The 23,625-nt window shown below is 38.6% G+C and overlaps 2 protein-coding genes across 3 annotated transcripts; both read left to right on the plus strand.

Annotated features, from left to right (window-relative positions):
- The first annotated feature begins 159 nt into the window (after positions 1 to 159).
- On the plus strand, positions 160 to 3,661 carry rab33bb (RAB33B, member RAS oncogene family b). Its single transcript, XM_084389899.1, has 2 exons — positions 160 to 676; positions 2,714 to 3,661. The coding sequence occupies exons 1-2, from the start codon at positions 464 to 466 to the stop codon at positions 3,182 to 3,184; spliced, it is 684 nt and encodes a 227-aa protein (XP_084246025.1). The 5' UTR covers positions 160 to 463; the 3' UTR covers positions 3,185 to 3,661.
- Positions 3,662 to 5,627: 1,966 nt separating this feature from the next.
- Positions 5,628 to 19,263, plus strand: htra3a (HtrA serine peptidase 3a). 2 transcript variants are annotated; one of them, XM_084389877.1, is made up of 10 exons: positions 5,628 to 6,382; positions 8,511 to 8,610; positions 8,900 to 9,122; positions 13,017 to 13,211; positions 13,316 to 13,348; positions 13,445 to 13,559; positions 13,808 to 13,867; positions 18,352 to 18,409; positions 18,579 to 18,674; positions 18,967 to 19,263. In XM_084389877.1, exons 1-10 carry the CDS (start codon positions 5,965 to 5,967, stop codon positions 19,133 to 19,135), a joined length of 1,467 nt encoding a protein of 488 aa, XP_084246003.1. In that variant the 5' UTR covers positions 5,628 to 5,964; the 3' UTR covers positions 19,136 to 19,263. The 2 variants fall into 2 exon arrangements, with proteins under 2 accessions (XP_084246003.1, XP_084246004.1); XM_084389878.1 differs by lacking the exon at positions 13,808 to 13,867.
- The last annotated feature ends 4,362 nt before the right edge of the window (positions 19,264 to 23,625 follow it).

Genomic DNA, 23,625 nt, shown 5'->3' on the forward strand with positions numbered 1-23,625 from the left:
TACTGTTCCTTCTCATTGACATTGGTAGGGTATTTAAAAATCGAAGTATTTAAAATGTTTTGGCCAAAAACATCTATTTTGTCACAAAAAAAAAAAAAAAAAAAAAAAACCCTGCAAGGGATATGAAATAACTGTGGGCTGTTTTTGGTTTCTGTCCAAGCTGAATGTCAGACTTCCCTTTTAACAACGGTTCCTACCCCTTTATGCATAATTACATTCACGAATAAAAGGAATAATCATATGTATTATATTGCAAAAAGGCAGAATTTTCTTTAATTACCTGATTTGATGTCTTATGAAAGTGGGCCTTAAAAAAACGAGTCCAAGTTTCTCTTTTATTTAAGGGGAAGTAATCAGTAAGCATCAGTCATTGACATGTGAGGAGTGCTCACTGGAGCACTCTGAACTTTTAGCTTCCTTTTAACATCTAATTCGGGTTTAGTTTTCGCCACTGGAACGGTAAATGGATTCGTCCTTGGAGAGCTCCAGCTCGTCGAACGGTATCCCGGTGCGCTGCCGTCGTACCTGTAAGATCATTGTGATCGGAGATGCCGGAGTCGGTAAGACCTCTCTGACACACCGCTTCTGCACCGGACAGTTTCCCAGCAGAACGGAGGCGACAATCGGGGTGGACTTTCGTGAGAAACTTCTTGAGATAGAAGGCGAGAAAGTCAAAGTAAGAATTCAAATATTGTTTTATAACAATATAATATAACAATTATATGTTGTAATTATAGTTGTACTGTATTTCGATAAATTTTATAGCAATTTTATTTTGCAGCAGATTACAAAAATGTTGCCTGGAATGATGCATAAAACTAATTTAGGCATTGCATTAAACCATCCGCAAAAACGCGATGAGACGTATTTTTGTGAGTAGGAATGGCGATTTATTATTATTATTATTATTTTTTTTTTCACGTCATGCAGCCTATATTGCGTAATCTCAACATCTTTTGGTTGTTTTAGCGGAATGTAATTTTGTATCACGATCAATCATAGCCCTATATTGTTTATTGTCAAGTCATAAACAGTAGCCTACGTTTTATTTGTATCATTATTTGCTTATAAGTTTTTTAACCCTTTTAACTGTTCACCCCCTAAATCGAATGCTCAGTATCCTACTGAACATACCGGTTTTGTAACTGATTCATTGAAGAGATCCGACTCAAAAAAAAAAAAAAAGATATATATATTTTTATGCAACAATAAATACAGAAACAAGATAGTAATAAACAATAATTAGGGTTACAAAAACCACAAAGAATATTAAACTAGTTTAAATGTTTTACACCATAACAGTCATATGCAGTAGTTTTTAGAGTTCCTCAAAGAGATTTGATGTAGGCTATATCAAATATTTGTAATAATTTGTGTACTGACTAATTTGGATTTACCTGATCTGTTTATCGGATTCAATAACCAAGATGTAATTTCTTTACTACTTTATTTATTTATGTAGCCTATTTCTTGTGAATGCCATTGAGGAACAACGAAGCGCTGGATTTTACCGTGTTGTTGAGATCTTAATTAGCTTTGAAATGAGGAATTGGACTTCACTTTTGAGAAGAGAAGCTTTAGTCCTACCACAAACATTAAATAACAATTGCTTTAAAGATGAACATTTAGGCTACATTACTACCCCATTTCAACTAAGGCTCTATTTTTTTATCCAATTCAAGCACTTAAAGGCAGGGTAGGCAGGTTTTTTCTAAAAAACGTTCCCAAATTTGTTTAAACTGTCTTTATATACCAATACATAATTAAAATGTAAGTACTCTGAAAGGGAGAGTATAAAAATCGAGTGTCTGTAGTCCTCTCAGGGCTGCAATAAACACAGCTACTTATTTCCATTCGGAACGAATGAAATGATTGGCTGGGCGATTGTCACTCTCCCTCGCTACCCACATGCGCGAGGAGGGGAAGAGGCACGGAAGCTAGGAAGAATCACAATTATGGCAGAGAAAGAGCAGTCAAAATTCCCAGTACCTGCATATACAGTCAGCGAAGGCAAACAAGGCAAAAAAAGGAAGACAGTATTCGAAAAGGCTATGACCAAAAAGTATTTGGATAAAGCAAGAAGTCAGACGAGAGTCAATATCGGCGTGGCTTTCCAGCGGTGGCGACAACTGAGGGACCTCAAGGGTCATAATGATAAAGTAAGGTATTTTATTACATGTGATTCTGACATCATGTCACTACATGCACTGCGCTCCTCTCCGCTCGGCGCTGGCAAACGCGTCCTCCTCCAGCTGAGCGGTCGCGCGTTCATGTGTTTTGGGGGCGTGGCTTTGGAAAGGAGCCCAGAAGGGAGGGGGTGGGAGTGAATGGATTAAGTAGCTGTTTATTGCAGCCCTGAGAGGACTACAGACACTCAATTTTTATACTCTCTTTTTCAGAGTACTTACATTTTAATTATGTATTGGTATATAAAGACGTTTAAACAAATTTGGGGAAAAGTTTTTTAGAAAAAACCTGCCTACCCTGCCTTTAATGTGTTGAGGCTATAAAAAAAAAAAAAAAAACGAATGAACTTCATAAATACCATCAGGTCAGGCCCAATGGAGACTCAAGTTTCAATTTTCAATGTTTCTGTAGCTCAGTTTTGTCATGCATGGCAGCAGCAATGCCAAGGCATGAGTACAAATGTATAATGCGCTATATGTATATGTGAACAAAAATATCAATCTTGTCCTCTTCCATCTCGCTTCAGGTACAGATGTGGGACACTGCTGGTCAGGAGCGTTTTCGTAAAAGCATGGTGCAGCACTACTATCGCAATGTGCACGGGATTGTCTTCGTGTTTGATGTCACTAACCTCATTAGTTTCCGCAATCTGCCTCTGTGGATGGACGAGTGCCGTCAGCACTCTCTTGGTCCAGATATTCCCCGGGCCCTCGTTTGCAACAAGGCCGATCTGGTCACTCCGATTACATGTGTGGTAATCGAGCAGGCTCGTCATTTGGCCGAAGTCCATGGAATGTCTTTTTATCTTACTTCAGCCAAAGGTCACAAAGGGGACCAGGTGGACAGCATCTTTGTGACACTGGCAAAGAGTCTGAAGAGCCAGAGAAGCCAGAGTGTGAACGAATGTGTGTTAGGGCGCAGATCTGAGAGCTTCAAAATCCCAGCAAAAGTCCCAATAGCACAGGAGACCAAGAATAAATGGGGCTGCATCTGCTAACTGACAGATGAACACAAGAGTGGCGTGATTATTTCAGCATGTCCACTGACAGGGACAAGAAGTAAATAGCAAGTGTATCCTTTGAGAATCACAAGTCAATGATTTTTGCAGTCATTGCAACTTTTCAAGAATTATGTTGGCCATTATGCAAAGGAGGATTCATGAAGGAATTCCTCCGGCATGGAACCTTCTACAGACAAGTGTAACACTGCTAGACTAAATGACTAAATGAAAAACTGTTTAATGGAGCTGGTTAGTTGTCACTGGTTAAAAGGGATAGATTTGTCTGTTTAAAAGTTGGTGTAGTCTCTGACAACTGAATCTTCACTTACTTGTTCTTGCTGCTCTTTGTGCTGTCCCATATATGTGTGTCTAATAATTGACTTACTGACTATACATGTAACCGTATATTACTCAATTTAAATATATTTAACAGCAAAGTTGTTTTTATGATTCAATAAACAAGAAGAAAAAATACTTTCTCATACTTTTACATTTCCTACTTGGATCCTTTGACATCTGGAATTGAAGCAGGAACACAATATTCATTGACACCCTCATGTGGCTGTTAGAGGAATTGCATGAATTCAAAAAAAGAAAAAGATTTAATTGACTTTTTTTTGGCTATCATGGTTTGGTTTGATTGTTATCGGACTATGGACATTAGCTTTGCTACAGCTGTCAATTAGTCATTTAATTTTTGTACACTGTATAGATCACACATAATGTTTGTATGTTCATGGCCTGGTTTCACAGACACCGCTTAGATTAAGCCAGGATTAGACCTTATAGTTCAATTAGGAAATTTAAGTAGCTTTTTTAAAGATATGTCATAAAAGGTTTCTTTCAGTAAACAGCTCAAACATGCATTTTAGTCTGGGACTAAGCCTTGTCTGTGAAGCACTCCAAGAAATAGCTGCTGTACAAGATTTTAATTTCTAAAATTTGTGTTTAAGTTTTTACTTTAAGAATGTTGCCTACCTTGTTGTGCATTTGTTTTTATTTGCTGTTTAGACATAGGCCTACTGTCTAAATAATGTTTAAGTTTAAGATCATGGCATCAGACGTGGTGAAAAGAAGAGCACCATTTCTCAACCAGTAAAAAACAAAACTTTAGATGAAACTTTATTTATTTGCTATTTCAACAATAAGAGCAGGTCATTTTAAATTGCAACAATATCACACTCTCTCTAAATGGTGTTTGTACAGAAAAAAAAGAAGGGTTATTTCTATATCAAACTGTTCTAGTACTTTGTTGTCTTAATTGGAGACATTCTGGTAAACACTTCATAGCACACAACACGCAGAAATCTGCCCCCTATAACCAAATCATACGCGCATGCTGTGTACAACATTAAAAACCCTCAGTGAAGCAAAATCTAGATCACCTTGTCATAATCAGTGTTGGGAGAAACGCATTACAAGTAACGCGAGTTATATGTATTCAAATTACTTTTTTCAAGTAACTAGTAAAGTAGCGGATTACTTTTAAATTTACAGCAAAATATCTGAGTTACTTTTTCCAAATAAGTAACTTTGCATGTTACTTATTATAGTTCTGCACTAAATGTGAATGAACAAATCTCACTTGCACAGAAACAGATTCAGTATTCCTTAAAATGAATGAAAAACAGTAAAATGCAAACTCAGAATATTACGTAAACCTGCGATAATTATTAAATTACACAAATATACTTTATGTATTTAATCTCATTTTATTTACCAATGACTTTGTTGTTGACCTTTAATTATCCAATTCAACCATACTAATAAGCAAAAATGACTTTAGAGAAACATCACATTTGTGTTACATTTTTTTTTTTTTATAAAAAAGTATAAGATTGTTGAACTTTCTTCTTCTGCATCCTATTCTTCTTCAATCCAAAATGGCAGCACAGCTTAACGGTTTGTCTTTTGGTGTGAAATAACCTTTACATTAGCCAAAAATATAACTTTTCAAATTTGTTATTAAAAAGCTAACAAGCAATCCCAGTCCAGCCCAGCCCAGGTGAGAAAAAGTTATGCAAAAGTAACTTTAGTAGCTTTTCAACCAAGTAACGCAATTAGTTACTTTTTGGGAGTAATGCAATGTTGTAATTTATTACTTTTAAAAGTAACTTTCCCCAACACTGGTCATAATTAAGTTTAAGTATGCAAAATGTTTAGCATGTTTCTGCATACGCCACAGGGAGGCATGATAGCAGTAAAGAAGAAAGCGGTGAGCTGAGAGAAGCTCTCGGATATGTTGTAAAACTGTGAAATGTTTATATCATGATATTTTCTAGCCTGATCCTTTTTAATACCATTTTACACCCACTTGTTGAAATGTAGATATTTCCACAGAATTTGATAATAAATTCGCTCTTTAACACATTGTTTAGTAATGACACTGTCCTGCCTATTTCATCATACCTCACACTGAGTGTGTAAGATGTACAACAGCATTGAAGTGGAGGGAGTGAGTGTGGCCACATGTCCGGGAAGTCTGAGAGATTTATCCAGCACTGTGTTTTTTAACGGCATAGCACAAGGAACATAAGAACGAGCATCCGAGACTGAACTTTGAATCTAGGGAATGAAACTGTCAATTTCATGTTAAACTTCGCTACAATCATCGTGTGACGTTCTCGGAAAAGTCAGAGGAGCTTTTTTTTTGCTGTATTTTGGATATCATAGGCCACGAATGAATATCACAAAGAATTAAAATAGCTAACTGAACAGACTAAATACACTGACTGAATTTCTCTCCAAGTGTAGGCTACCTGAAAACTGAAAAGGGAATGCTGGTCATTCTGTTTGCAGCAACAATGCTCTTTGCTCAGGATCTCGCCGTGGCCGAGCCGAGGACAAAATGTTCATCCAGGTGTGATGTGAGTAAATGTCCGAGCCCGAGCTGTCCGAGCGGGTATGTGCCCGACCACTGCAACTGCTGTCTTGTGTGCAGCCTGGGCGAGGGCGCATCGTGCGGTCGGAAGGATGATGCTCCGTGTGGCGACGGGCTTGAATGTAAATTTCCAGCGGGTAAGCGACTTTCCAAAGGCGTTTGCCAGTGTAAGACAACTCACAGAGTGTGTGGCAGCGACGGAAAGACCTACGGTAATGTGTGCAAGATGAGGGCAGCCGCGCGTAAAGCGCAACAGCGAGGGCTCTCCGTGATTACCCAAACGCACAAGGGTTCATGCGCATCATCAAGCTCAGGTCAGTCACTGACAAGTTCAACTACTTATTTTTCTTCTTGATTTTTCTGTTTCTGTTCAGGTATAGCCTCCTATCAAAATTGGTTCTGTTCCGTGTGTCTGGAATAGTAACTAGTAATTATGTTTACTACTATTTTGCTGGCTATCAGCGCTATTGCCTTTTGCGCATGACACTTAAGCATGCTATTTGTCTACTAAATAGGCCTAAGTCTATTTGAATGAAAGTGTCAGTTAAACGGCAGCTTGAATTTCATAAATGCATTGCATTTGACAGTATTTCATGTCTTGCAGTTGCAATAGTTTCCAAAGGTTTGGCAAATATGTTTAATGTACAGTCACATTAAAGGAAGACTCCAGTGGCATACATTAGGGTATCATGGTGGTCGCCATGTTTAGATTATATGACGAGCTGAATAGTAGCTACCTCTTTTCTACCATCATTTCTGAAAAGTAGAAATACCCTTGTTATTGGACCTTTTTAATGTGGGGTAATATACAACAATTGGTGACAAATGCTCCTGCAAATACTTTCACAATGGCGTCAGTAACTGACAAATTTTGACTTATGCTTCATCCATGTGAATAAGACCACTGTTGTATTGACTGGGGAAAACAAAACAAAAAAATCAAGACAGTGCAAGTGTTTGTGTGTGTCAGCTGTAGGACTGTTGCTATATCTTCACTAATTTTGGCTTCCTGTGTGATGTCTGAATATGTCTGATTGAGACGTCTTGGAATGCCTACTACTAAGTAGAAACATCAGTGTGATTTTGGATGTTTAGTGAGATGTAGTGTCAACAGCTCTTAGTTCCTTCTTCTTACTATTCCAGTGTGCTCTGTAGTTATTTCACTAAGAGCCAGTGAACATAAATCTAAAAGCAGATTTTAACCCTTTTATACTGAAGCGCGAATCAAAACATGCAACTATTTTTATAAAGCTTTGGAAAAGAGGACACAATCTAGGCCAAAAACCATCTGTGTCCAGCCCACAGAATGTGAGGGAAGTTAAATGCGACACACCTAGTCACAGATGAGCAGTGATGGATCCAAATTATTACAATGGATGTTCTATATCTATTCTGTTATGTGCTCTATGGGACATCTATCTAATAGAACATTTGGTCACTGTGATTTTGCCAAGACATGTTCCTGGATCAACATATTCTGTCTAAAAAATGTATCCTAATCCTATCCTTACCCCTAAACCTAACCTTACCCATAACCTATTCCTTAAACCAGAGGGAAATAATAGGTGAATTACAATGTAGAAGCACCTAACCCTGGATGTAAGTCTAAACTTGACATACAATTTTCCGTCAAATCTGATTAGTTGTTTGGAATGTTGTTCCAGGATCAACAAAGAACTTGATCCAGGAACAAGTTGTACTTTAGTTAAGATTTAGTTCTAAGCAGCACATCGGAGGCTGCTGATATTGGGAGATTAAGTTAATGAAGACTAAATATGTTTGAATTTCATAGATCTTGGCATATATTCAGAGGAAATTCCCCTGTCAGTGATTTCTCACTTAAAATCACCGGTCATTTTACAATATAGAAAACAGTTATTTAAAATGCATTAATATTTCACAATATTACAGTTTTTATTGTATTTTTAATCAAATAAATGCACACTTGGTGAGCATACAAGACTTCTTTAAAAAACATACTTTTGATCGGTAGTGTATTACACCCTAAAATTTGGTTGCCACTTATTCTGCTAATACAATATAAATTACGTGAGAAAGATTTGCTTAAATATTAATTTCGTGCACATTTACACTTGTATACCTAGGTCAGGGGCAGTTCGGTCCTAGTCTAGTACTCCGCTGTCCTGCAGAGTAGCTCTAACCCTGAAAAAAAACCTTACCTGCAGGCAAGGTAAGGGTTGCCTACAAGTGTTACCTGAAGCCTTAGTGATCCTGAAGACATTGATTAGCTTATTCAGGTGTGTTTGATTATGGTTGGAGCTAAACTCTGCAGGACAGCGGCTCTATAGGACCAAACTTGCCTGTCCCTGACCTATGCTATTTACCAAAAAACAAACTGTTAAGTATTGCTTATATTAGTCATTAGTCTTCATATCTGGCATATCATGTCATTGACGTGAATGATTCTTCCTGCTAGTATAGGTCCTGCACATCTGAACAGCCCAAGGTATAAGTTTAACTTCATCGCTGATGTTGTGGAGAAGATTGCCCCTGCTGTGGTACACGTCGAGCTCTTCCTCAAGTAAATTCTTCTCTTCTTTATACCTATAACTGTAAAAGATGATGTTAATGTTAATGGTAATGTTTTTACTGGTGATTTTTGCACTCGATTGAAGACTCAAGAGAAGGAGTTTTTATATAATTCAATACTGTAGTAATCTAAATGAATCTAAGTTTCAATTAAACTATTATGCATTTAGCAAGTTGCATTGTTATATTAACTTTTATTTTCATGCAATACTAGAATATAATTGTAATATTTTCACCCTTTCAGTCATGCGATAACCACTGTTTTGAATGTTTGTGTCCAGCCATCCGCTCTTTGGCCGCCATGTACCTTTGTCAAGCGGCTCTGGATTCATAATGACTCAGGCAGGTCTGATTGTGACCAATGCTCATGTGGTAGCTAGTAGTGCAACAGTAACGGGCCGCCAGCATCTACGAGTGCAGCTACACGATGGCCAGACGTATGACGCCTCCATCAGAGACATCGACAAGAAGTCTGACATTGCCACTATCAAAATTAATCCAAAGGTGGGAATCATTTCACAAGCATCATGACCCATAACTGTCAGTTTACCGCTCTTTTTTTATTGCCTTGTTTTCCTATCACACATTTTAGTAATAATCATTTATTATCATTCGAAAGCTTAAAAACTAAAAAATAATCCTGTGAAAAACTTGAAATCGGACAGTGAATTACCATGGAAACGGTACTTTGAAATCCTTTGGGCTCCTCTCCCTTGTGGGAGGTGTCATGTTTCATTAACACATTTTATTTTAAAGGGTTAGTTCACCCAAAAATAAAAATTCCGTCATTAATCACTCACCCTCATCGGGTTCCAAACCCCTTTAATGATATCTTTCCTATCGTTTTGGTTCTTGAATGTGTAAATTGCATTGCTCCCAATGGAGGTACTGAAATCTCTTGGATTTCATCAAAAATATCTTCATTTGTGTTCAGAAGATGAATGAAAGTCTTGAGGGTGTGGAACTACTTAAGGGTGAGACAGAATTTTCATTTTTGGCTGAACTAACCCTTAAACTACTTTATACTTTACACTAACCCTTTACCTATCAAATTTGGTGACTGTTTTGTGATAGAAGTTTTATTGTGACAGAAATGTAGTAATTTGTTACAGGAGAAAACATTGGAATGTGGGTGTCACCAGGTGGCTATTTTTGGTACAGTGCCTAACCAATTTTTGTGATATCAACTTCAAATTTGGAACACAACTTGGTACATATGGCCTTGACTTTTTTTGTTGTTGCAATTTAATAAAATGAAATGTAAAAAAGTTTAGTACATTTGTTTTACAGTGCTTCAGCAATAACCTGCTGAGTGTCTTCTTTAAAAAGAGACCAACCTTAGTTATGTACTTCAACACATTTACGAATTACAACCATTTAAGTTTGGATAGTGCATTTTCACATCTATGCTCAAAAAGGGTGGTGACAGTTAAGGGACAATAGAATAATAGGACCATTATTTATAGTGTTTTCCCCTCATTTTTAATATTTTATAGCATGTTTCCCTTGTCTCCATTATTTCCTGTTGTAAATGTGGAACAATAGCCTGGAAATCCAGACCTAAATCTAAAAGATTAATGGTCTGGCATCGACTAGTGAAAATCGGCCAGCTCGAGGGGCGGCACCAAGCATGCATTTGAAAATCTCACTGCATGCAACTGGATAACACTACGACCAATCACAACAAGCCCCATACGCTTAGCTACAAGCGGAGCTAACTGGTAGATTAGACCAGGGGTTCCCAAACTTTTTCATTCTAGGACCCACCTAGACAAGTATAATCAATCTCAAGACCCACTTGCACTGGTGCTACCAACTTTCTCAGTTGGTCGCATCAGAATGATTTGGTCGCACCTTTTTTTTTTTTTTTTTGCTACATGCCATGGGATTGATCAATGCATGCTGATGAGTTTGCATGCTAGTTTTGCACTGATGTAAAAAGACTGACAGTGACAAGACCTCATGTTAGCAAAATATTTAAAACTTTTAACTCTTAAAAAAAAACTTTAAAAAAACATGTTCTTTAATGTTTGATTACAATTTTACAGATGGGAAATTAAAATATTTTATCAATAATAATAATGCCACTGACGATTCTGATTATCGATGCGATTCTTTAACGATTCTCTTATCGATTCTTGATAGCACTGTGTGGAAAAATGTAGTCATATTCTTTTCAAAAAAACAAAAAAAACAAGGGGTTTAATTTATTTTAAAGCTTAAGCTTGAGTAAGCAAACTGTACTTTTTATGTAATTTATGTAATAAATAGAACCTTATTGTAAAGTGTTACTGATTACACCGATTCAGACGTCTTCTGAGTTCACTGTTGGAAAGATCAGTTGTTTTAACCATTCATTCAAATTAATTTCAAAGGAGTCGATTAGTTCGCGAATTGGACGTGTCGTGCGCGTTGTGTGATTATCCCAGCAGTTAGGACACGGACATCCAAGATTTGTGTCAACACAGAAAACCTTTCATCACTGGATAGTTTTTTTGTTTAATTAAAGTGTTGTTTTATGTCAGCTGAATGTCTGGGACGCTTTTCAGAGAAGATCAAAGGCAACAACTTATTTAGCAGAATTCACACCCAGCAGTAATTAAGGGGAAAAAAATCTCCGAATGCTCCACATGAAACTTTGGTCTTCCGACCTTTTACCACCGTGTCGATTTATTTTGATTAATATGTGCGAGGGAGAGAGAGCAAGACAGCGCTTAGTTTGGAGACCGTGAAGTCTTGTTTACACTTTCGCCTGGCTCCGAAGAGAGAGAGAGAGAGCGCGCGCGCGACCGAGTCTCTCTCTCTGCTCGTACTCTGTCACAAGCGCAGCCGTTCATCTACATTACTCACCGATCAAATAAGACTTTGGCGGGACAAAAATTCACTTTGGCGGGCGCTAAAACTCACTTAAGAGTAGTTTGTTCATTAATCGGACTGGTTTTGTTTCACTCATCGTAATGTAAATTTAGCTGCAGCTAAGTGCCTTTGTGCGACCCACCTTTTCTCACTGTGTGACCCACAAGTGGGTCGCGACCCACAGTTTGAAAACCACTGGATTAGACTCTTACCGTATCCGGTCGGCAAAACAGCAAAAACGCCCTTCTTGCAAAGGAACGATTCGAGCGCCGTCTTCTGTTCCTCTTTTAGAGAAAAAGCCAAGTCTAACTCGATTATTGTAGCGGCCAAAGCCGTTTCAAACAACTGGTGTTCATCCATAACCATCTTGCAATGTTTACTAATGACTTCGACGTCACAGCACTGTCGTCATCTGTTTAGCTCGCCTCTGGCCCGCCTATATCAGATAACCCGATGTGATTGGTGCAGCTCAGATCGAGGGGCATATTTAATGAGCATCATTATTCGACACCAGAGTAAATTCAGCTTGTGCTCTCGCGAGAACTCTGGATTACCAGGGTAGTGGAACAAGGCCTTGAGGCTGCTTTCTTGCTGTCAGTGTCACCACATTTTTCTTTACAGTGGAGTTTCCAGACACAAAGCCTATTAGCCAGTAGTCCAGAGTTCATCTTTCATAAACATTCAAACTATAAAAACTCAGCACAAATCATCCAAAAATGGCAACACCTTTGACTCTTAAATCCCATGTTTATGACTCTAAAGGCAGATGGTTTATATCACACATTCCGCCTCATCTAGACACACTGGGACATGTTAACTGTAGCCTTATTTTAAGCACATGCTGACCTACATTTGTGTGTGGGAATTTAGGAGGTGTTGTTAGAGGTGTTTTGTTTCCCGATGCATATGGATCTGATTATGGAGATGTGTAAACCGTCTAGTGCAATATTTCTGTAGCCCATTTCTGAATTAGACTATCAAAGAGAAACTATTCAGAGTAGACATGGCTTTGGAAACAAAAAATGAAGAATGTTCCCATGTCAGAGAGTCTGGAATGCTTGCAGATATTTTGTTTCTGTTTATAGTAGTTGATGTCATTTCCCCAGCTCTTGCTCTGCAGCCTTAGACTTTTTCCACACTGCGCCCAGTTTCTGATTTGTTTTTTAAATTTGGTCTTCAAATGTTTTTGCAAGGACTGAAATCAGACCAGTTTGTTCAGGTAGTGTTCTCAATTAAGCATTATTACATGAGCAATAGCGTTGTTGTTCGTATCACCATCCCAGCCGTTGTTCTGAATAAGTGTGTAAAATAAGTGTGTAAAAAAAATGTAAGTAGCACATCTTTACTTGAGGAAATAACATTTATTTCAACATTGAATGTCAGTCACACGCTGGCCGGGATAGCTGTGATTCGGCCATAGGCACGAGGCTGCACTTTATCACAGCCGTGCTGCTTTTTAGACTAACAGGATGATTGAAAACATATGGACTGAATCACATTTCAGTTTATTTAATTTGCATGAAATGTTCTGTTTATCTCCAGAAAAAATTACCAGTGTTATTACTGGGTCAGTCTGCTGATCTGAGGCCTGGAGAGTTTGTGGTTGCCATTGGCAGTCCATTCGCTCTTCAGAACACGGTCACAACAGGCATCGTCAGCACAACACAGAGAGATGGAAAAGAGCTCGGCATCCAAGACTCTGACATGGACTACATCCAGACCGACGCTATCATCAATGTAAGACAAGGAAGAATGGTGTTTTCAGGCTACAACAACTGTTTGATAGATATTTTACCTGAATTTGATTGTCTATCACTCTCTCTTTCATCATCAATGGGAAGTATGGAAACTCAGGAGGTCCACTTGTCAATCTGGTGAGTGGGAATGGAGTTTTACATCTAGATTAAGAGGACACTGGGTAGATACATTTAATATTGCTAGCTTTTTACATAATATTTCTGTCATGTTAGGATGGTGAGGTGATCGGAATAAACACACTAAAAGTTACCGCAGGGATTTCTTTTGCCATTCCATCCGACCGAATCATTAAGTTCCTTGATGAATCCAATGATAAACAGCAGAAAGGTAAGCATCATGCACAGAGGTAATGCAATTAATTCGGTAATTCCAAAAATGAATTCATCAACAGAAATTTTAGCTCACAGAAATCTGAATTTACTTTCATTCAATTCTATGGATTAATTAGGTGTTTGTGTGTCCCACCTATTCAATTATGTTCTGCCAACTGTGACAAAATGGCTACAAAACATGAATACCCTATGCATGAAACAGCCTGTCCATTACATCCTTGGTGTTATTTACTTTGATTTCAGTCAAACAAATGGTAGGCAGGACAAACTTCACGCAGTCTCAAGTTGTGAAGACTGCCTCAGGTGAGGTAATTGCTAGCAAATGTCACTTTGCTAGCTAGCTGCTAGTCATCTTGCTGGCCTGATGACATCAAACATGCAAGCTATAGCAGAATCAACTGAAATTTAACTGGTCCATCATACCATTAAATCACTTTGTGAGAGGAGGCAAAGTAAAGGTGCAGCATTGATGTTTAGGCCACAATGCTGAATTAGGTTGTTAACTGTTTATCCTGTTAACCGTAAAACTGCAATGCATGAATTTGTCCCAGTAACCTGCTACTAGCTAACTGCAAGTCAATATAACTCGTTGCTTCGGTGTTTAACAAAAATCGCTACCAAACAAAAAGGCAGTAATTATTTTGTTCAGTTCAGTTTTGTGCAGTGCTAAACTCATGGTTGTGAATAACACTCAGTATTGGGTACTACAGTTACAGTGAGGAAAATAAGTATTTGAACACCCTGCTATTTTGCAAGTTCTCCCACTTGGAAATCATGGAGGGGTCTGAAATTGTCATCGTAGGTGCATGTCCACTGTGAGAGACATAATCAAAAAAAATAAAAAATCCAGAAATCACAATATATGATTTTTTAACTATTTATTTGTATGATACAGCTGCAAATAAGTATTTGAACACCTGTCTATCAGCTAGAATTCTGACCCTCAAAGACCTGTTATGCCTAGTGATGTTACGTCTGACACCGACGCTCCGAAGCTTGCTTCAAACTCGAACGGTCCTTGCAATGAACCACTGCTTCGGAGCTTGTATCATTACGTCACTAGTCACGTGAAAATGACGTCTGAAGCAAACACACTGCTTCACTCCTGTAGTGAACCACATGGCTGCTTTGACAGCCCAATCCAGTGTTGGCAGGTTTGAAACCTGGCGGCTGTATTTCTTATAAAAGTGAAGGTAAAAAAAAAAAAAAACTATAGAAACCATTACAGAAATTCTATTGGATTTAATGTTTTTCATGGGAATTTATTGGTTGTAATGGGAATTGTAGTGGTCTCTGTGGGTCTCTATGTGTTGGGTTGTATTGGTGGGGGCATTAAATCCTAATGGAATATGTCCCGAACACACTACAAAAAAGAATTATGTAGTGGTTTAAATGGTAAAAAGCCAATGGTTACTATTTTAATATAAACCATTAGAATTTCTGTGATGGTTTCAAACTTTTTGATCTTCTGTCCTTGTCTAAAGAAATAATTACACAGACACATCCTGCTTAATCGTTTATTATCAAGGTGAACACATGAAATTCATTAGTATCTGTAAAATTCACCTACATAAATGAGTTTCACAGCAAACACTGTTTCAGCTTTGATCACCTCGGTAAACACGTAATAAACGGGGCGTTATGGTTGTCAGCTTTGTTGCATTACATTTACTTCACCAGGAGATGGTGCTGCAATTTCTATCTGAATGAAGCTTCGAGTAATGAACCATTTTCGACACAATTGTATCAGAAAGCAATAATGCTTTGAAACGCTTCATTTGGCCATCACTAGTTATGCCTAGTTCACACTACATGATTTTAAGCCCGATTTGCAAGTTAACGAGCTCGCCGACAGGTCAGGCTGTAATCGCGTGCAAATCTGCGGGTGATCCGCGCACATCAAAACCCCTCGCTGACACATCGCCGACGCGTCGCCGACGCCAGAAAAATATCTAGCATGCCAAATATCTGGAATTGTCGGCCGACTCGATAGCCTGTGGTGTCACGTGTCGCGACGAGCAACAGCCAATGATCATCTTGTTATGATATTACAAAAGCCCTTTGTATTTGTAACCATCGTTGCCAAACCACAACAGGCAGCTGCTTTTTCATTATAATAATTAAGATACAATTTGTACAAAACGAAATTCGTTTTAAATAAATTATTTCTACAAAGCAAAGTGGTAAAAATCATGTCTCACGATTTACAAAACTTCATTAAGTGGTAAAAACCCAATATAGCATCTTATGATCCTATCTTTTATTACAATTGTTTTTGAGCTAAAATGTAATACACATCATATATACACACTGTATATGTTTCTTTTATCAAACATGTTTGGGGCCAGTCAAGGGGTAATTAAACTGCACGATCAGTTATCGGTAATGATATTGTTTATTATTGCAAATGTTTATTGCTAATGTTTATTATTGGAAATGTTTTTCATTTGTTTAATAAATCTCATAATGATGGCACATCACTATATCATAGTCATAGCTTTTATTTCTATCTCAAATGATTGAAAGAATCAATTACAGTTGGAAACGTATAGACCAATAATAACACAGACTGTCAACAATTGTTTTTAATTAGTATTTAAACATTCTCTATAATAGAAAAGATAGAAATTTAAAAATATTTTAATAACACGTTTTTTTGCGGTTATAGAGTTCTAATGACGGTGCTCAACTATATATATATATATATATATATATATATATACCAACAATTTTGTCCCGCCGTCCATTTGCCATTGGAATGCGCCAAGACTTGTTGTCAGCTCCTGTAGTGTGTAAGCCCCTGTTGCAGAAGATTTACGTAGTGTCACATAGTCTGAACACCACAACGACTTCAAGACTCCAGAGCAAGTCATGTAGTCTGAACAGCACAGCGATCTGCCGACGTTTAAAGTTGTGTAGTGTGAACTAGGCATAAGTCTGCCTTTAAAATGTCCACCTCCACTCCATTAAATTAGATGCACCTGTTTGAGGTCGTTAGCTGCATAAAGACACCTGTCCACCCCATACAATCAGTAAGAATCCAACTACTAACATGGCCAAGACCAAAGAGCTGTCCAAAGACACTAGAGACAAAATTGTACACCTCCACCAGGCTGGAAAGGGCTACGGGGAAATTGCCAAGCAGCTTGGTGAAAAAAGGTCCACTGTTGGAGCAATCATTAGAAAATGGAAGAAGCTAAACATGACTGTCAATCTCCCTCGGACTGGGGCTCCATGCAAGATCTCACCTCGTGGGGTCTCAATGATGCTAAGAAAGGTGAGAAATCAGCCCAGAACTACACGGGAGGAGCTGGTCAATGACCTGAAAAGAGCTGGGACCACCGTTTCCAAGGTTACTGTTGGTAATACACTAAGACGTCATGGTTTGAAATCATGCATGGCACGGAAGGTTCCCCTGCTTAAACCAGCACATGTCAAGGCCCGTCTTAAGTTTGCCAATGACCATTTGGATGATACAGAGGAGTCATGGGAGAAAGTCATGTGGTCAGATGAGACCAAAATAGAACTTTTTGGTCATAATTCCACTAAACGTGTTTGGAGGAAGAAGAATGATGAGTACCATCCCAAGAACACCATCCCTACTGTGAAGCATGGGGGTGGTAGCATCATGCTTCAGGGGTGTTTTTCTGCACATGGGACAGGGCGACTGCACTGTATTAAGGAGAGGATGACCGGGGCCATGTATTGCGAGATTTTGGGGAACAACCTCCTTCCCTCAGTTAGAGCATTGAAGATGGGTCGAGGCTGGGTCTTCCAACATGACAATGACCCGAAGCACACAGCCAGGATAACCAAGGAGTGGCTCTGTAAGAAGCATATCAAGGTTCTGGCGTGGCCTAGCCAGTCTCCAGACCTAAACCCAATAGAGAATCTTTGGAGGGAGCTCAAACTCCGTGTTTCTCAGCGACAGCCCAGAAACCTGACTGATCTAGAGAAGATCTGTGTGGAGGAGTGGGCCAAAATCCCTCCTGCAGTGTGTGCAAACCTGGTGAAAAACTACAGGAAACGTTTGACCTCTGTAATTGCAAACAAAGGCTACTGTACCAAATATTAACATTGATTTTCTCAGGTGTTCAAATACTTATTTGCAGCTGTATCATACAAATAAATAGTTAAAAAATCATACATTGTGATTTCTGGATTTTTTTTTTTTGATTATGTCTCTCACAGTGGACATGCACCTACGATGACAATTTCAGACCCCTCCATGATTTCCAAGTGGGAGAACTTGCAAAATAGCAGGGTGTTCAAATACTTATTTTCCTCACTGTATCTGATGGTGCTTTCAAGTCCTCCTGGGAAGTTTGTATTTATGAGTTGGGAATGTGTACCAATGTACCAATTCTACGAAAAAATTCGACAAGATTTTGATGAACAAAGAATGCGCATCAGGTTTGAATTTATTTGCTTTCTTATGTTTGCTTTCAATTGAATTATTGAAGGTGCTGTAAAATGTATCATTATATATTGTATTGTAATAGTACAATGTCATATATTGTACATGCAATTATAGTTTAATTGTAAATGTAAAAAAAATATTTCAATAATTTCCACAAATTTACTGTCAATACTAGACTCTGCATCCCTGGCATTTGCCCTGTTTTCTCACTGACATGCCCCCAACTCAGAAACTCCTGAATTTCCCAATCATATTTACCTTGTAGTGCAATTCATGTGCTTTTAACTCGTAAAAACAATCTTTCAGGCATGACTTGAATTCACATTGAAATTGTACAAATATCTAAAACTAATCATTTCTCTTTCAGATATAAAAGGCCCCAAGAAAAGGTTTATTGGAATCAAAATGGTTACTTTAACAGAAAAGTATGTTACGTCAATCAACAACATTGCTTAAAAAAATAAATAAAATAAAATTCACATTTATTAGTGTCAGGAATAATCAGTAAGCTTTCTGAAAGGAGAAATGTCTTTCTGCATCCCTTTTCCCTCAGATCTCATCTATTTTCTTGTATTTCTCTTTTTTTTCCCTCAGCATTGTCCAGGAGTTAAAATGGCACAATCCAGACTTTCCAGATATCGGCAATGGAATTCTTGTCCATGAAGTTGTCCCTGATTCCCCAGCTCAGAAGTATGTCTAAAGGCCAATTCACACCACACCAACAGACGGCAAACAGACACTTCGTCGGTTTTTGTGATGTGTTGTAATCCGTTGACTGTCGGCGTTGATCTGCGTCTGTTGGTGCCGTGTAAATTGCCCTGAAGCCAAACTATATATTTATTTTCACCCCAGATTATTTTCAAAATGCTTTTGAGCATAATATTAAGCATGCTGTTATGTTGTTGCAACATCAATCAACTGCATTTTTATTTATCCCAAACTAATCACGTGACGTTCTCCTTTCATTGGTTCCTCTTCACAGGGGTGGGCTTGAAACAGGTGATATTATAGTGAAGCTAAACGGCCATCCATTGGTCAACACTGGAGAACTACAGGAGGCGATTCAGGGAGACATGCCCCTCCTTCTGGAAGTTAGGCGTGGTAATGATGATCTACTATTTAACATTGAACCTCATATCCTTATGCAGTGACAATGGCAGAGATGTGGAACCAGAGGAGTGATTTGAAGAATAAGACAAGTGGAACAGATTGGTTGAGACTGGAGTGTTCTTGAGTTTCTACAGCTGGATGAAAATGTGAAGAAAGTAAAGCACAATTAACATTGCATCTGGGCTTCAAATGACAAATGCAGTAAAAACAATTGCCTAGTACGCCACTGGATATTCAGACCATTTTCATAATTTTTAAATTAATAAATACATTTTTATTAATGTCATTCTAACTCCTAAGTACACTCTAAAAACTGCTGGGTTGTGTTAACCCAATTTTGGGTCAAATATGGTCTCACCCAACGTTGGGTTAAAAAATGCAATTTAAAAATGGACAAATTGCATTTTGGACAAAATCAAAAATGGACAAAAATGCAATTTAAAAATGGACAAATTGCATTGGTTACATTAAAAATGTAAACCAACGGCTGGGTTTGTCCATTTTTAAATTGAATTTTTAACCCAACGTTGGGTGAGACCATATTTGACCCAAAATTGGGTTAACACAACCCAGCAGTTTTTAGAGTGTAATACAGTGTCTTTCTGTATGGATTGTCTTGGTCTTCACAATAAAGATCAATTATCATTTAGAAAAAAAAAGGCATTTTGCCAATTATACACTTTATATTTACGCTACTGAATGCTTATGGCACCTGATGAAGTGTATCATTTTCATTTGATTTGATATCATTGCTTGTAGGAAAAAACACCAGTCAGATAGTCTTTGCACACAGCTTTTGTAAAGGCAAATGCTGATATTGTTTATTAGTTTTTAAATGCAAAATATTTGCACAATGAATATGTATTTTGATAAATGACTGTTGAATACTATTAAATAACTATTATTTTTCAAAGCTGATTTAAAATTGTCTAGCACTGTTTTAACATTTACAATGACTTTTGGAATGTCATCTAATAAATTGAATTATATCAGTCATTTTACTCAATCATTTGTATCACACACACTGTGTATCCAGGTCTCCTGTAGCTGGAAAGGCAGAATGAACTTTGTGAGAGTAGCTAGTAGTACAGTAAACAAAAACATGGATGAGTTGACGTTAAGAGTATGACAATATGTAGGCTACTGTAATTTACAGTATATATTATTAATAATAATATATCCAATTTTTATATATGAATGGGCACCCCCCTACCATCTAATATCTACTCACATAGAGGAATAAATAAAAAGAGATAAATGTATGTTTTTATATTTACTTATTATATCTTTATTGTATATTGTTTGTGTTGGTGCGTTGAAGACGATTGTTATTCTGGTGGGGATTGACTCTATAGGCATTGACTCATTTACTCGATGTGTTCAAAAACACTGAATTATGAAGGAAGGAACAAAAGACCACGGTGTTTGGTCAGTGTGTCACAACGGTTAGCTAAACAAAAATAGACTGGCCATAATATTGTCTAAAACGTAAGTTACTCGATTTTAACTTGTTTATTGAACTGTTGTATAAAAGCCAAACACAGAGATCCATGTGGGGTATTAGAATAACTAATTTTTGCATTCCACTGCGATCCTTTTTCATTTTATTTTTCATTGTTTTGCTGTAAACATGCGTCAGACGAACGTTGACCGTTGCTCTTGAATCTCGCGTTTGACACTCCGTTCTAAAAACGCGGTTAAGGCTACAGAATTTAAAAGGTCAAAATTAGAGAGTCGAGACTTTTTCATTTAAATTCTCAATTCGTGCGTTTTTATACAAATAAGCGTTTTGTGTGAATTAGGCTAGAAGCTTAGCCTGTAAATCCAGACCTAAATCTAAAAGATTAATGGTCTGGCATCGACTAGTGAAAATCGGCCAGCTTGAGGGCAATTGGATAACACGACCATTCACAACAATAAGTCCCATACCAGCGGAGATAACTGGTAGATTACTCTTGCTTGCTGTATCCGGTCGGCAAAACAGCAAAAACGCCCTTCTTGTAAAGGAACGATTAGAGTGCCGTCTTCTGTTCCTCTTTTAGATAAAAAGCCAAGTCTAACTCATTCATTGTAGTGGCCAAAGCCGTTTCAAACAACTGTTGTTGGTGTTTCATTGCAACTTGTGTAGAAAAGGCCCCAAAGTTATGTTTGTGTTGCTATTATTTAGTACAGTTGACCATATTGGGAGTTATGTTTTACGTTTACTGCCGTTATTCAGTGCTTGTAATAGGATAGTGGACGCGCGCGCTGGTTTGTATATTGTATGTGACGTCACGCAGTTAGTATGCAGTATGAAAGATAGTCGGTCGGTTGTCAAAGTTAGTACGCAGTACGATAGAGATCGTCAGTCAGTTGGATTCTCATTGTGAGCGACATTTTCCTCAGAGTGTGCGTGAATGAGAAAAGTAAGTATTTCTGCTGTATTACTCGTGATATTGCATTTCTTTGTTAGCTGTTATTTCTGTTATTTGATATGGATGAGAGTTAGAAGTTTAAGGGTCTCTACGCGAGCGTTGTGTTAATTATATTCGCGTTCGGACGTTACTTTCTAGCTTCGGTCCACCTGATTTATACTATACTACTTATCAGTACTTTGTGGTTGAGTAAAATCTGAAGTAAGTTGTGTTAAATATTATTATCTGGACCATTATAGGCTATCTAGGCTATTGAGTAGCTATATCATAGATGACAGAAAGTTCGTTATTGGTGACTTAATGCATAGAAAATCTGAGAATCCCATGTAAGTGTTTGAATCTTTCTCTGCCTACATTTTAGAGTTTAAGATATATATAGTCATATTCTGACTATTGTTTATTTATATTGTAATGTATATTAGTGCTTAAGGAGAAATTATGTGTATGCATATGTTTCCTTTATTCATTTGTATTTTGTTTCTCTCTGTATAGAAACCACACTCAAATTACACTGAAAATTACTGACACAAGAAAGAGGAAAGAATAAACAGAATAACAAGAACTATCTATCAGCTCGTCATTTCATACTCTGGAATATTTGGCCTTAAGTGGTGTTCTGGCCGACACTCCTGAGTGAACCTGGTGATAAACCCAGAATTAGCACCTAGACTGAGCTTCTACCCATTATCTTCACTTCATTGATGGTCCTTCGAGCCGGATCACTGGGTTTACGTCAGAGATGGAATTACATCCAGAGTATGATGCTTGCGGTACACGTCCCAAGCGGCACATTCGCCCACCTGTGCGCTATGCAGATTATGAGGTCGATTATCAAGGCTACATCGGTGAGAGGTACAGAGAGGAATTAGAGAGTACTCACCAGGAGGGAAATGCCAGGATGACACCCCTCACCTCCCCTTATGACTCTCCCCTTCGCCTGCAGAGGAGGGATGCTATTCTTCAGGAGATGGACCTGGGCTATAGGGCGGAGAACCAACAGCACAGCCAGAAGAATCAGCTAGCCCCCCAGCGGTTTCCGGAGAGAGAGTTTAGGGAACAGCTACGAGATTACTCTACTCCCTTACCTTCAGCGCTGCACCCCATACATCCACAGGAGGAGTGCCGAGTTGAGTTGGATGACATTCGTCATGAAAGACACCTCCTGCAGCAGACACAGCGGCACATGGCATCAGACTTAGTCGAGCTTAGAGCATTGCGAGCAGACATGAGACAGTTAGTAGATGCTGTTCGCAACATGCAGAGTCCTACTTCTATTCATACCAGAAAGCCAGAGTTAACGGTGATGTCGCCACGGCCACCTGTTGAAAGTGAATCTAGAGCTGAGGAAGAGGATGATTGGCCTGCACCACCACCATGGCCAGACCCAGTAATGGACAAACTTCCGCCAGACCCACCTATGGCACCATCTCTTATTAGGAGAATAGATGAGGTTCCAAGAATTAAGGAAGAAGCATTGCCAGCCACAGCTCCTGACATGTATGTGGGTCAGCCACAAGTTAATCACTCAGCACGTGAGGCCCTTCCTACTGCAAAGCCATGGGATGACACTGCCCGTCATCTATCGCCCTGGCTCAAGCCCTTTCAGTTTCCTCCGCAGCCACACAGATTACCTCCAGCTGAGCCCAAGTACCCTACGGCTTATGGTGGTCAACGGAGTGAGCTTGGCTGCAACCTAATGCCCCAACAGCGACATCCAGGCATGACATGGACACAGCCCCTGCCCTTTAGCTCACCTCAGGGTCATAACTACGTCTCAGAGCCAAGTTACCGGGGGCCACGCCCAACAATCCGCAACTTCTCAAGTCGGGATCCAAGTGAGTTCGCACGGCTCAAGATCTCATTGGAGAACCTCTTACCACATGATGCATCTGAGTTGTTTAAATACCAAGTGTTGGTTGATCACCTACAACTAGAAGAAGCCAGGTTAATAGCAGATGCTTACCTTAACTCCCCAACACCCTTCTCAGACACAATGGTTGCCCTGAATGACAAGTTTGGCCAACCACATCAGATAGCGCTGAGACGTATTGCTGCTGTGATGGACTCACCAGACATAAGGCGGGGAGATTTTGTGGCATTTGAGAAGTTTGCACTCC

This window comes from Rutilus rutilus (assembly GCF_951802725.1).
Source record: "Rutilus rutilus genome assembly, chromosome: 2".
Lineage (NCBI taxonomy): Eukaryota > Metazoa > Chordata > Actinopteri > Cypriniformes > Leuciscidae > Rutilus > Rutilus rutilus.

Bases quoted from the DNA above. Each gene is read 5' to 3' on its own strand.
- rab33bb (XM_084389899.1), top strand. From the start codon at position 464: ATGGATTCGTCCTTGGAGAGCTCCAGCTCGTCGAACGGTATCCCGGTG. The intron at 677-2,713 runs GTAAGAATTCAA...ATCTCGCTTCAG, and splicing joins TAGAAGGCGAGAAAGTCAAA to GTACAGATGTGGGACACTGC.
- htra3a (XM_084389877.1), top strand. From the start codon at position 5,965: ATGCTGGTCATTCTGTTTGCAGCAACAATGCTCTTTGCTCAGGATCTC. The intron at 6,383-8,510 runs GTCAGTCACTGA...CTGCTAGTATAG, and splicing joins ATGCGCATCATCAAGCTCAG to GTCCTGCACATCTGAACAGC. The intron at 13,868-18,351 runs GTGAGGTAATTG...TTTCTCTTTCAG, and splicing joins AGTTGTGAAGACTGCCTCAG to ATATAAAAGGCCCCAAGAAA.